This window comes from Electrophorus electricus, chromosome 12 (assembly GCF_041902795.1).
Source record: "Electrophorus electricus isolate QZ-2024a chromosome 12, ASM4190279v1, whole genome shotgun sequence".
NCBI classification, from domain to species: domain Eukaryota; kingdom Metazoa; phylum Chordata; class Actinopteri; order Gymnotiformes; family Gymnotidae; genus Electrophorus; species Electrophorus electricus.
The window spans coordinates 21,988,953-22,001,151 of record NC_137508.1 but is presented as its reverse complement, the minus strand read 5'-3'; the positions used below and the strand labels follow the sequence as shown (position 1 = coordinate 22,001,151).

Below are 12,199 nucleotides of genomic sequence, written 5' to 3'. Positions count from 1 at the left end.
AGAAATACCTGCGTATACTACACTACATAAACCAGAATGCCTCAGTTTGTAAAGGGTTCTGAGAAGGGCCTTGTAGAATGGTTTTGTAGAATTATGTAAGAAATATGTGACTCTGATGAATTTTAAGGTGTTACAAGAATTAGCATATCTCGTTCTTTGTTAAAACCAGCGAAATGCGAAGAGTAATATTAATGTTTAAGATTTGCTTTTCGCGACTTGAGCGCTGGCGCGCTTCTGGCCACCTATGGTCACGGGGACCGACGAGGACCGGTTTCTCTAGGATTTTGTTGTCATACTGTTCTTCTAGCTAATTTGTATTTCCAACAGCGCTGTGTCTGTATTTTGGAAATATCACGCAGTCCAAGCACTTAACGGTCGCTTGGGGGAAAAACGACAGAATGTCGTCTGAGGAGTTTGAGAAACTTCATGAGATGTACAGATCATTGTACGACGAACTGAAAGTGATTCCTGATCGAGTGGTGCGAAGTCAAGGGGGTAACTTCATGTTTGTTCATTTCTTTAACACGCTCCACTGTCGCTGACGGCTCATCCATGCTGCACTTCTAAACGTGCTTTCGCTCCAGAAAATAAAACGACACATTTTATTCACCTTTTGCTTTGTCTTGTCTAGCTTGCCGCCGTACTGTCGGCGAGTTATCCTAGCTAGACATGGCCAGTTTATTATCAAACGTTTTGATAATATTTCATAACGTACCGTAACTTGCTAATAATGTAAACGAACGAGGTTTTATTTTTGTATTGAACAAACATCGTTTGTTTAGTGCATTTTCATTTGTTTCCGTTCTGCGCGGTTGATTCCCCACCCGTCTAATGCACCAGGCTCTAAGGTTCCCTTCAAGATGACGATTCCCTAGCTGTCTCTACCATCTTAGCTAGCTAACCCGTGTTCAGATAATGTAGCGATAATGCATGGTTGAAACCCTCTGAACAGATCCAAACCCCTTCTTCGAGAGGACTCGTCTCACGCCCGAGTCTTCCCAGTTATAACGCAACCATGAAACGTTTGTTCATTACCAGATAATTCACTGGAATGTATAAAACGATATAGTCCAGCGTATACACAAAAAAGTGAATTTCTGTTATCAAAGTGTAAAACGTTGTTATTCTGTTTTTCTTCTCAGAGGAGAAGAAGAAGTTAATCAGAGTGTTTGATGAACGGATTGGGGAAGCACAAGAAGTAGTAAGTATATTTACAAGTTTAGAAGAAGCAGTTGTATTTATATTTCTTTGTGATTTTATGAACTTTACTCACTTGTTGTGCCACCAATAGTAACCTCCAGTACTGTTTAGGAAATTCTGAGGTTTACATATATAGATAAGAATATGAATGTCTAGGACATAAGCTTGGGCGAAATCTCGAATAAGCCGGCAACGCTGCGCACTCTCTCTCCTTTGTCACTGAGGTACTTATGCCTACATGTATGCTTTCTTTCTAATTTGGTCGAGCTTACCCTTCTGAGCACTCCATGTACATAGCCTATACAAAGTGTGTCCTATCTATGCCAGTCTAACGTGCAATACATTTACACCGACATGCCAAAGGTCATGGGACATGAACAAGAATCTCATAGGACAGCTTCTAGCCTGGCAAAATTCAGCAACTCAAACCCAAGTGGACAGAAGACATCTGGAGGGATGTTGGCCCATGCTGTCTGTATAGCCACCCACAGCTTTGGTATTTGTAGCTACAGGATCTCGGACCTCTCCACCACCCACAAATGCTCGATTGGCCTCATGTCGGGCGACTGTGCGGGCAACACCATTTGTCCACTTTGGGTGGTAATTGCCTTCTGTGACATATTCCCAGTACACACGTGACACTGTGGATCGAGCAATGTTAAATTCTGCACAAGTTCAGAAATGGAATGTCCCATCCTTCTGGCACCCATTGTCAGGCTTTGTTCGAACTCCGATAATTCCTGTCACCTTGCCAGGACCATGTTGGCCAGTGTTCATCCTCACTCACAAGATAACAGCTCACAAATTTATACAGGTGTGAGCATTCCCTGAGGTAACGCCAGCTCATAATCAATTTACATACCGCTGTCCCATGACCTTTGACATGTCAGTGTATTTAACTTAAATTTCACCAGTTACAGTGTAAAATGGGCAGTATCTGTGTTGTATAAAGCTTGCGTCGGCTTTACTTTCAGCAGTCAGAAAGCTGAAGCCCCTCCCACACACTCAGTATTCCCGTTTTTGCGCCCTCATTAAGTCTCGATAAAGCTAGCTATTGAACAGCACATGAACAAGACTCATTTGTTGCCTGTATTTTATACATGTATGGTTGTGTTACTCTTATTTTCCCTCCTTGTATGTTACATTTGGCTCTGCTTCTGTCATGCAGCAGGCTATAAGTCTTTAAAGATCCAGGGAACATATATCTGAGCTGTCACTCAGTCATGCTCATTGGAATATTAGGACCACGCCCAGACTATTTTTAGATGGGGTTGATTAACCAGTTTGTTTATTTTTTGAGATCATATTTTCTTTTGCTTATTACTATTGGATTTTTGTAGAATGTTTAAACTATAGTGTCATACATATTTATTACTTTATAATGTATTCCGAGTCTTTAAGAATTTCTGTGATATCCTTAGGAAATGCTTGATCTTGAGCAGCGTCTTAATTTTCTGTTTTGTAGTGAATCACCACCCACTGTTAAGAAGAGATTCACACTGTAAAAATCAGGATTAAAACATATGGAAAGAACACTCAAAAAAAACCCTCTTGTAAATTGGTTGTTGCATTCTTTCTCATTATCCTGGACCCATTTAAAAAGTTCTTTTCTGCCACTAGGTGTCATCAGAGGCTTATGAAACCTCTAACTGACATCAGCATATTCACAATCAGAATTTGTTTATTAGCCAGCTACATTTGCACATACAAGGAATGTGACTTGGTGAAATTGGTGCATAACAATCAAAATGAAGACGGCAAAGAAAATACGATATGTAGAAAAATGTAGTATCTTAAAAAAAAAAAGTACAATATATACATAAAAAGAAGACTGCAAGAAAAATTTGCCCAGATTGATGAGCTTACAGGTGTGCAAATAAAATATGCTATGTAAATGATGTGCTATGTAATGGATAGAATTGCGCAATACAGTTGCCGTGCAATGAGTTTATATCAGTGGGGGATCCAAGTCTTGATGAGGCTGAATGCAGTTGAGAAAAAAACTGACCTTGTGGTGACAGGTGCAGTTTTGGTCATTACAGACCTCAGCCTCTTGCCAGAGGGAAGTTTTTGAAGATGATATGTGCAGGGTGTGAGGGGTCAGTCATGATTTTTGCCTGCTCGCCTCAGTCTTCTGGAGGCATGCAGATCTTGGAGGGACGGTAGGTTGCAGCCAATCACTCTCTCAGCATAGCAGATGGTCCACTGCAATCTGCCCTTGTCCTTGGCAGAAGCAACGGCGTACCAAATGGTGATGTTCGAGGTCATTATGGACTCTGGCAGTGTAGAAGTGCACCATCAATGGCTTTGGCTGGTCGTATACCTGCTGCAGGAAGTACACCCTTCGCTGTCTGTTCTTGGTGATGGAGCTGATGTTCTGCTCTCGCTCAATGCCACTGGTGACATGATGGTGCCCCGGAAGCGGAAAGACTCCAGTGTCAACAGAGTTATGGGGGCAGGTGGGGCCGCAGACCTCCTGAGGTCAACGTCTGTCTCTGAGCTCCGGGTTGTTTTGGCTGCACCGGTAGTTGTTGGTTAATCTCCCCCCTTGTAGGCGGACTAATCCCCATCAGAGATGGGCCCAACGAGGGTGGTGTCATCAGCAAACCGCATGAGTTTGACTCTCGTCCGCGGGCACGGCTGTTAGTGTGCAGGGAGAAGAGCAGGGGAGGAAGGACACAGTCTTGTGGAGAGCCTGTGCTGACACTCTGGGAGTCTGAGGCATGTTTTCCCAGCTCTATGTGCTGCTTCAGTTGGAAAGTCTGTGGTGGAATTATTTATGACCTTTTATTATGGCTCAGTTTCATCTTTTTTTTCTTTTTTTCTTTTTTTTTTTAATCTCATTTTTGCAGTTGCATTTTGCATTTTTATGATAACTGGGGTCCACCACCCTAATTTTAGGAAAAATGATTAATTATTTTTAAAGACTTACTGAAGGTTGATCGGTGTTCTCACTCTCACTCTAAGGCAGTGTCGGCAGGGACCTAATACCGCTGGTTACAAATACCTCCTCCAAACAATACATTCAATTAATTAATGAGATATTTCTTGATAATCAATATTAAAGGAAATTGGTAACTATTAGTATTAGTTAAAAAAAAACTAAAAAAAAAAAAAACTAAAAAAAATATTTATTGGGTAAAACTCCATACAATGAATTAATACTCAATTTCAAACCAAATGCAAACAGACAAAATCAAGAAGGAAAATACCTTGCGATTCAGAACACCAGGATTCCAAAAAGGGCAGTTGGATCTAGATGCCTAATTCTTAAATTCATCCTTTATGGCAGTGTTTGTTTCTTTCACTTCTCTTAAACAACTTGATTGAGACAGCCTTCTTGTGAAATTATAGTAGTGAACTGTCTGTGAAATCTCGACACATCCGGTGGCCTGCAGCTCAGTATGGTTGGCTCAGCAGTTAAGGGACTGGACTAGTGATCAGAAGGTTGCTGTTTCAGGCCCCACCATCACCATGTTACCACTGTTGGGCACATTTTGGCAGTGTTTTACCCTTAACCCTCAATTGCTTGAATTTTGCTTATTCACAATTGTAAAATTGGATAAAATTCTTTGCTGAATGCCATAAATGTAAATGGGCAAAGGGGTGACTGAATAAACCTTCTGCTTCCCAAGATCATTTCTTACTTTTTTGTTTTTATTGAAATGCCCGGGCTAGTATTCTTGGCCGTACCATCACTCCCTCCCCTTATGGGGACATTGACTTCATATTTTATTTTTTCCTTTTCATTAATGATGTCACACAGTTGATTGATTGATTGTATACAGATATAAAACTGATGAGGAACTACTTTGTTAGAGGAGAGTGATGAACAAAATGAAATGGGTGCAGACGCGCGATGTTAAAACTGAAAAGATGAAAGAGGGTCCAATTAACAAATAAAATGCAATTCTTCTCGCGAGACGTTCTGGAGTTCCCAAATGCTCCAATTTATCTCCATCCTCTTTAAAGAAAGCCCAGGAAAAGTCTCTCTCAGAATCTTACTGGGTCTGGATTCATCCAAATCTCTAAAGGGGCATTACCAAGGGCAGTTGGTTTAACTAATTCACGCACATCTAAGTAGATCTACATTTCCCATTTACTACAAAAAACACAAAGAAAAACAATTGTACATTTCTCTAATAATTTGATACCTAAGGCTAGATGGGTCTGACTTTCCATAGCACACAAGTAAAACATTATCATCATTATATTAATTCACCCTAAGCCCATCCATAACTAAGATGGTATGTCTCATTCTCCCTAACTCGATTCAGGAGGTCACAACTTATTAGTAACAGTTGCAAACATTTTGCTACATGTATTCTGTAAGATGGAGGATAGACACAGATTGAAACAATACTTTTCTCGAATGAGCGAACCTCGAATGCGTGAACAAGTGAAACCTTTTTTTTTTATACGGTTTGACAATAGCCGTCCTCCTGCCCCATCTTATGCTTTGTCTCAAATGACCTTGCATCTTGATCACTTTGCACAACAGTCACCATCGTTGCAGATTAACGCTCCTACACAACAGCCATCAGCATTCCCGGTTCTTCCCTCCCACAGTTTGAACAGCGACACCTCACATGCATTGAACAACCCACTCCACCCTTTCTCCTCCACTCGGGACCAGTCCAACAGCACCACACCATATTCACTGCCAATCAGGTGGAAAAGGAGCTGAAGAAACTCAGACAGGACCAGATGGCAGTGAGCCTGAAGTGCTGAAACTGCTGAGCAGCTGGGAAGAATTCTTCAGCCCATCTTTAACCTAAGTTCAGGCAAAGAAAAAGTCCCACTCCGGTGGAAAACTACTTCTGTGGTTCCTGTCCCGAAGGCGAAGCAAGCAGTGGCACTAAATGATTATCCAGCTGATGCTGGCTCACCTGAGACCATTGGCCCGAACCGCACTGGATCCTCTGCAGTCTGTGCATCAGGATGGGTTTAGAGTGGATGGTGCCGTTGTCTACTTTCTGCGTCATGTATACTTCCATCTGGACAAAGCAGGCACTACTGTGAGGATTATGTTTCTTTTCATTTCTCCAGTGCATTCAGCAGCATGCAGCCTGTGCTACTTGGGGAGAAGCACAGCTGATATAGGTGGATTAATCCATCATCTCATGGATAATGGACAACTTGACTGGTTGTTCTCTGTTTCTGAGGCTACAAAATTCTGGCGTATGTTCTGAGGAGACTGAGATCCTTGGGTGTGAACAAAATTGGACATTTTATCAGTTTGTTGTTGCAAGTTCCATATTATCTGCTGTTGTGTGCAACAGTGTCAACAAAATGGCACTGAACAAACTAAACAAACCGATAAAGAAGGCGGCTCTGTCGTATGAGTCACACTAGATACTCTGGAGGTTCTAGCAGAACAAAGGACTCTCAATTGTCTCACAGTCGTAGACATCGCATCCCCTGCATAAAATGGTCGAAAACGAAGCACATTCAGTGGCAGACTGATAAGAACGGCATGTGAGATCTTTCTTAACCACTGCAATAAGACTATACAAGTCTGCAGGGACACTACTGATCTCCTGCTCTCAGAACTGTGCTGAGCTACATTATACAGATCTATGTCTACAGTATATTATACACAGTGGTGTACACTCCTCCACTATTTATTGTTGTGAAACGTTCACTATTTTGTGTGTTTGTGTGCAATATATATATATATATACTTCTGTTACCCTGCAGTTTCTTTCAGGGTCGGTAAACTTTTTTTCTGGTCTGGTCTGATCTTGTCCTGCCCTGCGTCATGTCCTGTCCAGGGAAGGTTCGAATCCCTTAGCAATTTAGAAACATACATTTTTCTAAAGCATGTCAAAAATTCTAACGGTCTCGATTGCACTCTGTCCATATATTCCTAGCTTGTGACTTTACAACTCCTAGGGCCAGCAGAACAGTACAGGAAACCAAAATTTAGGTCATGTGTCCCTGCACAAGTCATGAGCCTTCCTTTTTGTAAAACTTGAATCCTGTTATTGATGAGGGCTTATAACTTAGTCATAACATGGGGAGTACTGTAGGGTCACTGATTTGGGAGGGTAAGGCTGGGGGACTGTCCATTTTCTACTACACAGTTTACCACAATACTAGAAAAATAACTGATTTAGAAAGAATGGTTATCATAGTGGATGTCTTAGTTTGTGTACGGTTTGGTTGATTGCTTTATTTTGCTCATTTTGAACACATACGTCCTCTGACGGGTATGCTTGATGGTTAGTTTGGAGTGCTGTGTATCAGGCTTCCCTTGTTGCATGCCACTCTGCCAGCTACAGGGGATGGAGCAGGAGCTGGTTGGTGCCCCGGGCTCCTTCAGGAACCCCATGTCCTCCAAAGTCAGGCTGTACCACCGAGACCTGGCAAGGCTGCAACGAGACCTGCATGGTTTGCATGCCGGCCCAGGCCTGGGCCGCTCCAGCCGCCCCGGAGACAACAGGCACGGCGTCTATGCCGTGGAGAACGAGCGCAGCGTGAGTATGCCTCTCCTGACCCATAGGGGGAGCCGTTCAAGGCCCTGAGAATGTGAAGGTCAGTTTGGCTGAACAGCTGTTGGCCCACACTGTACTGTATTGCGTGTTGCATTCTGCCTTTTGTGTCTGTCTAAAAACAAAACAAAACAGTAGTTTCTGCAATTGAGACCATTCTGAGTGTGATGAACATAATCTGATGCCCCCAGCCACATTTATGAATTGCATTTGCCAGTGTCAGGACTACTTTGTGCCTGACTGTGTGAAAATAAGGTCCAGCTGTTTTTCAGAGGATATTTCAGCGCCATTATTTTGTAAGAGAGCAAGCATGACCCATATTTCATGGAACCTAAAGAGCAGTTTAGAACTTGGCTGCAGAGTGTCAGCTTTCGTGCCTTTCATTTTATTGGATCACCACTTTTTACAGCCTTTTTACAGTTACTTTTTACATTGTTACAAAACAGCTTCACGGAACTCAAGGTCCACACCACGCTAAGTAAGCTGGGGACATCAGAAAAATGGAATGCGGAAAGAATCTAGAGAGGACGCTAAAATAAAAAAACAGAAGAGAATAGTGAAAATGACATGCAGATAACAAAACAAGCATTAAATAGAAACATAGAGGGATTGGTTAATTTCTGGTCAAATCTATCAGTAGCTTTTAAGCTTCCTGTGGAATTGTGCAAACTTTGCAGTTGTTTTTGGTAAAGGCTGCTGACTTTTGCTTAATAAGGAATCCAAGTTACCAGAAGAGGTGCTGTATTAAATCCGAGAAACAGCATGTTGAAATGGAAGTTTATTAAAGACAGTTTATTTTTATTAATTTTTACAGAACCAATACAGAAGTTTCACTTGTACAGAAGTTTCACTTGTGTATTTGCTTTTCATAATCAGCCTGTGAACAGCAGAAAAACAGCGTATGTGGTTGGAATTTAGAGAGGAGACTAAGGTAAAAAAAACCAAAAAAAAACAAAGAATAAAACAGCCAGTTTCACTTGTACATTTGCTTTCATAATTGATATTTTAAACCATAGATGTTAATTTTCAAGTAATTTCCCCACAAATGTTCCAATATACAAAACAAAGCCTTGAGTTGACGATATATTAAAGAATTTTCCAAGTCATCCACAAAACAGCATTCCCCTGGCAGCTCCCAAGGGAAGATATTCACAGTTTCCTGTCCAGGAAATCCTGTGCTCGTTTTCCAAGTTCTATGACTAATTGGACTTGAAAGTGTAGTCACCCTGCTTTAAGCAAGCGGTTGTTAACATTTTCAAGACTTAAAAAAAATTTTTTTTTTTTAATTGTCTAATTCTATTTTTTCAATGTCATACTGTCAAATGAAATGTAATACTGCATAGTAAAATATTGTGATTGCATACACAATTCAAAGTTTAAAAAATAGTTAAACAATATGCTAATGATCTTTTTGTGCAAGTGCTTTCTTACGTGCACTTTGTGCATGTCCACTTGCCAGTCTCGGACATTACAGAAGAGATGTTCTGTGCGATGAATGTGACCTGATGATTCATTTGCATGAAGCAATAACTGCGCTATGTAGCATTTTGTGCACCCCTGCTTGCAGGAGGAAGGTGCATGCTATGTTAGCCCTGTGCTATTATATACTACCATTTCATAGCGCTTGCAGCTTACAGACACAACTAGAGCTGGATTAATAACAGGAAAGGTTGCAGGGCTTTGGATGTGGCCCTCTTCCTAACTGGCGTGTGATGGTGCGTGCTTGCTCAGGCTCAGCTGCAGGCCCAGCGCACTTTGCTGCTGCAGGGCACAGAGGTGCTGACCAACGCATCACAGAGCATCGAACGGAGCCAGCGCATTGCCGCCGAGACTGATCAGATCGGTACGGACATCATCGAGGAGCTCGGTGAACAGCGGGAACAACTGGACCGGACTAGAGACAGGGTGAGAGTTGGACAGATTGATGGATTTATTGCTTGGTCAATGGATGGATAGATTACCTGTATAGTTAGTCTGATGTATTGATTTCTTGATGATGATGATGATGATTATTATTATTTATTATAATTATTCAGTTAACAGGTGGATTAGATTAACCGGACAGATATATCTAAGGCAAGTAATAAGAAAGGCATTGAAGTGGCGTGGGATTATTTCCCACGACAGACAGTACGTCATTTTAATCCACATCCTCCATTCTCTTCTACCAGCTGGTGCACACAGGAGAGAACCTGAGCCGCAGCAGGAAGATCCTACGGGCCATGTCACGGCGGTAAGATCCGTCATGTCCTGCCTGTGTCGGTCTGTGCTCGTCAAGTCATCTCAGTCACACTGTAGCATCACTCATTTTGTGACTTCCTCTTGCTCTTTCCCGGCAGGGTGATGACCAATAAGTTGTTGCTGGGAATCATTATCATCCTGGAGCTGGCCATACTGGGAGCAGTGGTGTACCTCAAGTTCTTCAGACGTTAGGCGGGACCAAGCCACGCAAGACGGCTGAATGTGCAACAAAAGATCTCTCTTTCTCTCTCTCTCTCTCTCTCTCTCTGACTGTGACTTTCTCTGCGAATGCAGCTTGGGTAGTGAGACAGACCCATTGGCTGTCCATGGCCCGGAGTAGAGAAACACCACCCTGCTAGGCAATGCGGAGAGCCATTCTAAACCCTCTCCTGCCTCCGCAGATACCAGGCCAGGGATCTCCTACACCATATGAGCAATGTTCTCTGTACTCTCTGGAGGATTTGAACCAGACTGCTGGCATCTATCCGGTGTTGGCATCAGCAGGGGAAAGGATTAATTTGTACTGCGGAGCTAATATATGAACAGTTGCATGACCATGTGATGCCTCCCAGAAAGAAGAAGGTTGAAAAGCCACAAAGAAGGATGAAGATACAGTTAAGGAGGAGGAATGGACACAGTAAACTTGGGTTTAACCTCTAGATGTCTCTTTTTGTACATGACTAGTTTAATATGTCATACAGCAGTTTATTTGATCATTTGAATTTTTTTTTCAGCATGAACTATTTAACAGACTCTTTGCATCTGTCATTGATGACAGTGTGATTATAGCATTAAAAACAGTCTTGTTCCTAGAAGGGCATGTGTTTACAGAGAAATGAAAGTTACCCAAGACAAAAAGATGAATGGGTGTGGGTGTGGGTGTGTGTGTGTGGGGTGTGTGTGTGTGTGTGTGTGTGTGTGTGTGTGTGTGTGTGTGTGTGTGTGTTCGTGTTCCTTCCTGTTCAGAAGGAATAAAGCTCACTGACCTGCTGTAACCTGGTGAGCCCCTGGCCTTTCACTGTTGTTATTTAAAACCTTGAGTGAGTAGTTCAACTCTTTCACAACAAGTGGGTGGGGTGGAGTGCTGTGACCGTCATGTGAGGACACTACAAAACCAATTGCTCCAAAGCAACATGATCTTTTTGTTTAAAGCCCTGTGGCCACACAACAAAAATTGAATAGCACATGCATATGCTTTATGCATACAGTAGGAAAAACATGAACATTTAAAGTACCTGTTTCACCTCTTTTCCCATTGGTCTCTATCTCTAGCCCAATTCTTTGACATATTTTTAAAATGTCAGCCACTTTACTATGGTAATTTGTATTTCTGACTGGGTTTGTACCTTTTCAAAGAGATAGTGAATCTGTAAATGAATCTTTATGAAAATCACTCATGTTCTGAGTATAACATTGCCATGATGAATGCAAGCCCTTTGCCGCTTGCCTCTGCAATTTTTCTGTTTAACAGCATAGTCGTGAGACAGAATGACTAATTACCGATCTGCAATGCAAGCTGGTGGAACCACTGGAACCGCACATGTCTCAATTAAGGACAGGGACCTTATTTTGGACAATTATCATAGCTCAATCTTAGAGTCACCTCGGGAGCACTTCAGGATGGCACAGGTTAGAAAAGGGATCATTACTATTTCAGTGACTATCTTTGTCTTGCCAGTCGGGTCAGCTGAGGTGGATAAAGTCTGAGGTTTGACAGCCCCTGCATCAGAGCCTTTTGGATGATCTAACAATCACAACAACCATAGCGCTAGGATGCAGGTCGATTCTTCAGGTCTTCGGGAAGCTCACCGTGAGGTCATGGGTGTGCTTTAAGCCAGGGAAGTCCAGGTCCATGTTGCTGAAGAGGAAGATGGTGACCACCCACTACTGTTATCATCTGGGAGGTACTGGGATAATGTCAGTCATGGAGAAACTGGTCAAGAGCCTCGGGAACATCACTGACGGGACTTTTCAGGATGCTGCCTCGACCAAGACCACAAACCAGTAGTTGGATGCATGGTTGGTGGCAGTGGACAAGTCAGGGCTTCCAGGAAAATTAAATACCTAGATCTAGCAGTATGCAGTCCTTCCCAGGATTTGTGGCAACTGTTGATCTGTGAAATCCTTTTGTCAGTGGCGGCGGGCTTTGACAGGAGAGTCAGTCAGCATCTGCGCAGGTGGCTGGGCCAACCATGCAGCCATGCATCACTATGTGAAGGGCCTTAAGTTCCCCATGAGGGAGTGAGGAGTTTGCTCATGCAAGA

The 12,199-nt window shown here is 42.5% G+C and overlaps 1 protein-coding gene and 1 long non-coding RNA gene across 3 annotated transcripts; one reads left to right on the top strand and one right to left on the bottom strand.

Annotated features, from left to right (window-relative positions):
- Nucleotides 1-264: 264 nt before the first annotated feature.
- On the top strand, nt 265-11,328 carry vti1b (vesicle transport through interaction with t-SNAREs 1B). Its single transcript, XM_027008229.3, has 6 exons — nt 265-495; nt 1,143-1,201; nt 7,479-7,679; nt 9,426-9,599; nt 9,866-9,927; nt 10,034-11,328. The coding sequence occupies exons 1-6, from the start codon at nt 399-401 to the stop codon at nt 10,125-10,127; spliced, it is 687 nt and encodes a 228-aa protein (XP_026864030.3). The 5' UTR covers nt 265-398; the 3' UTR covers nt 10,128-11,328.
- On the bottom strand, nt 2,864-4,940 carry LOC113576257 (uncharacterized). 2 transcript variants are annotated; one of them, XR_003410494.3, is made up of 3 exons: nt 4,413-4,940; nt 4,133-4,210; nt 2,864-3,962 (listed from the first exon to the last, which is right to left on the bottom strand). It is a non-coding gene; the product is annotated as an uncharacterized LOC113576257 (long non-coding RNA). The 2 variants fall into 2 exon arrangements; XR_004776662.2 differs by having other exon boundaries at nt 4,133-4,207.
- Nucleotides 11,329-12,199: the final 871 nt, after the last annotated feature.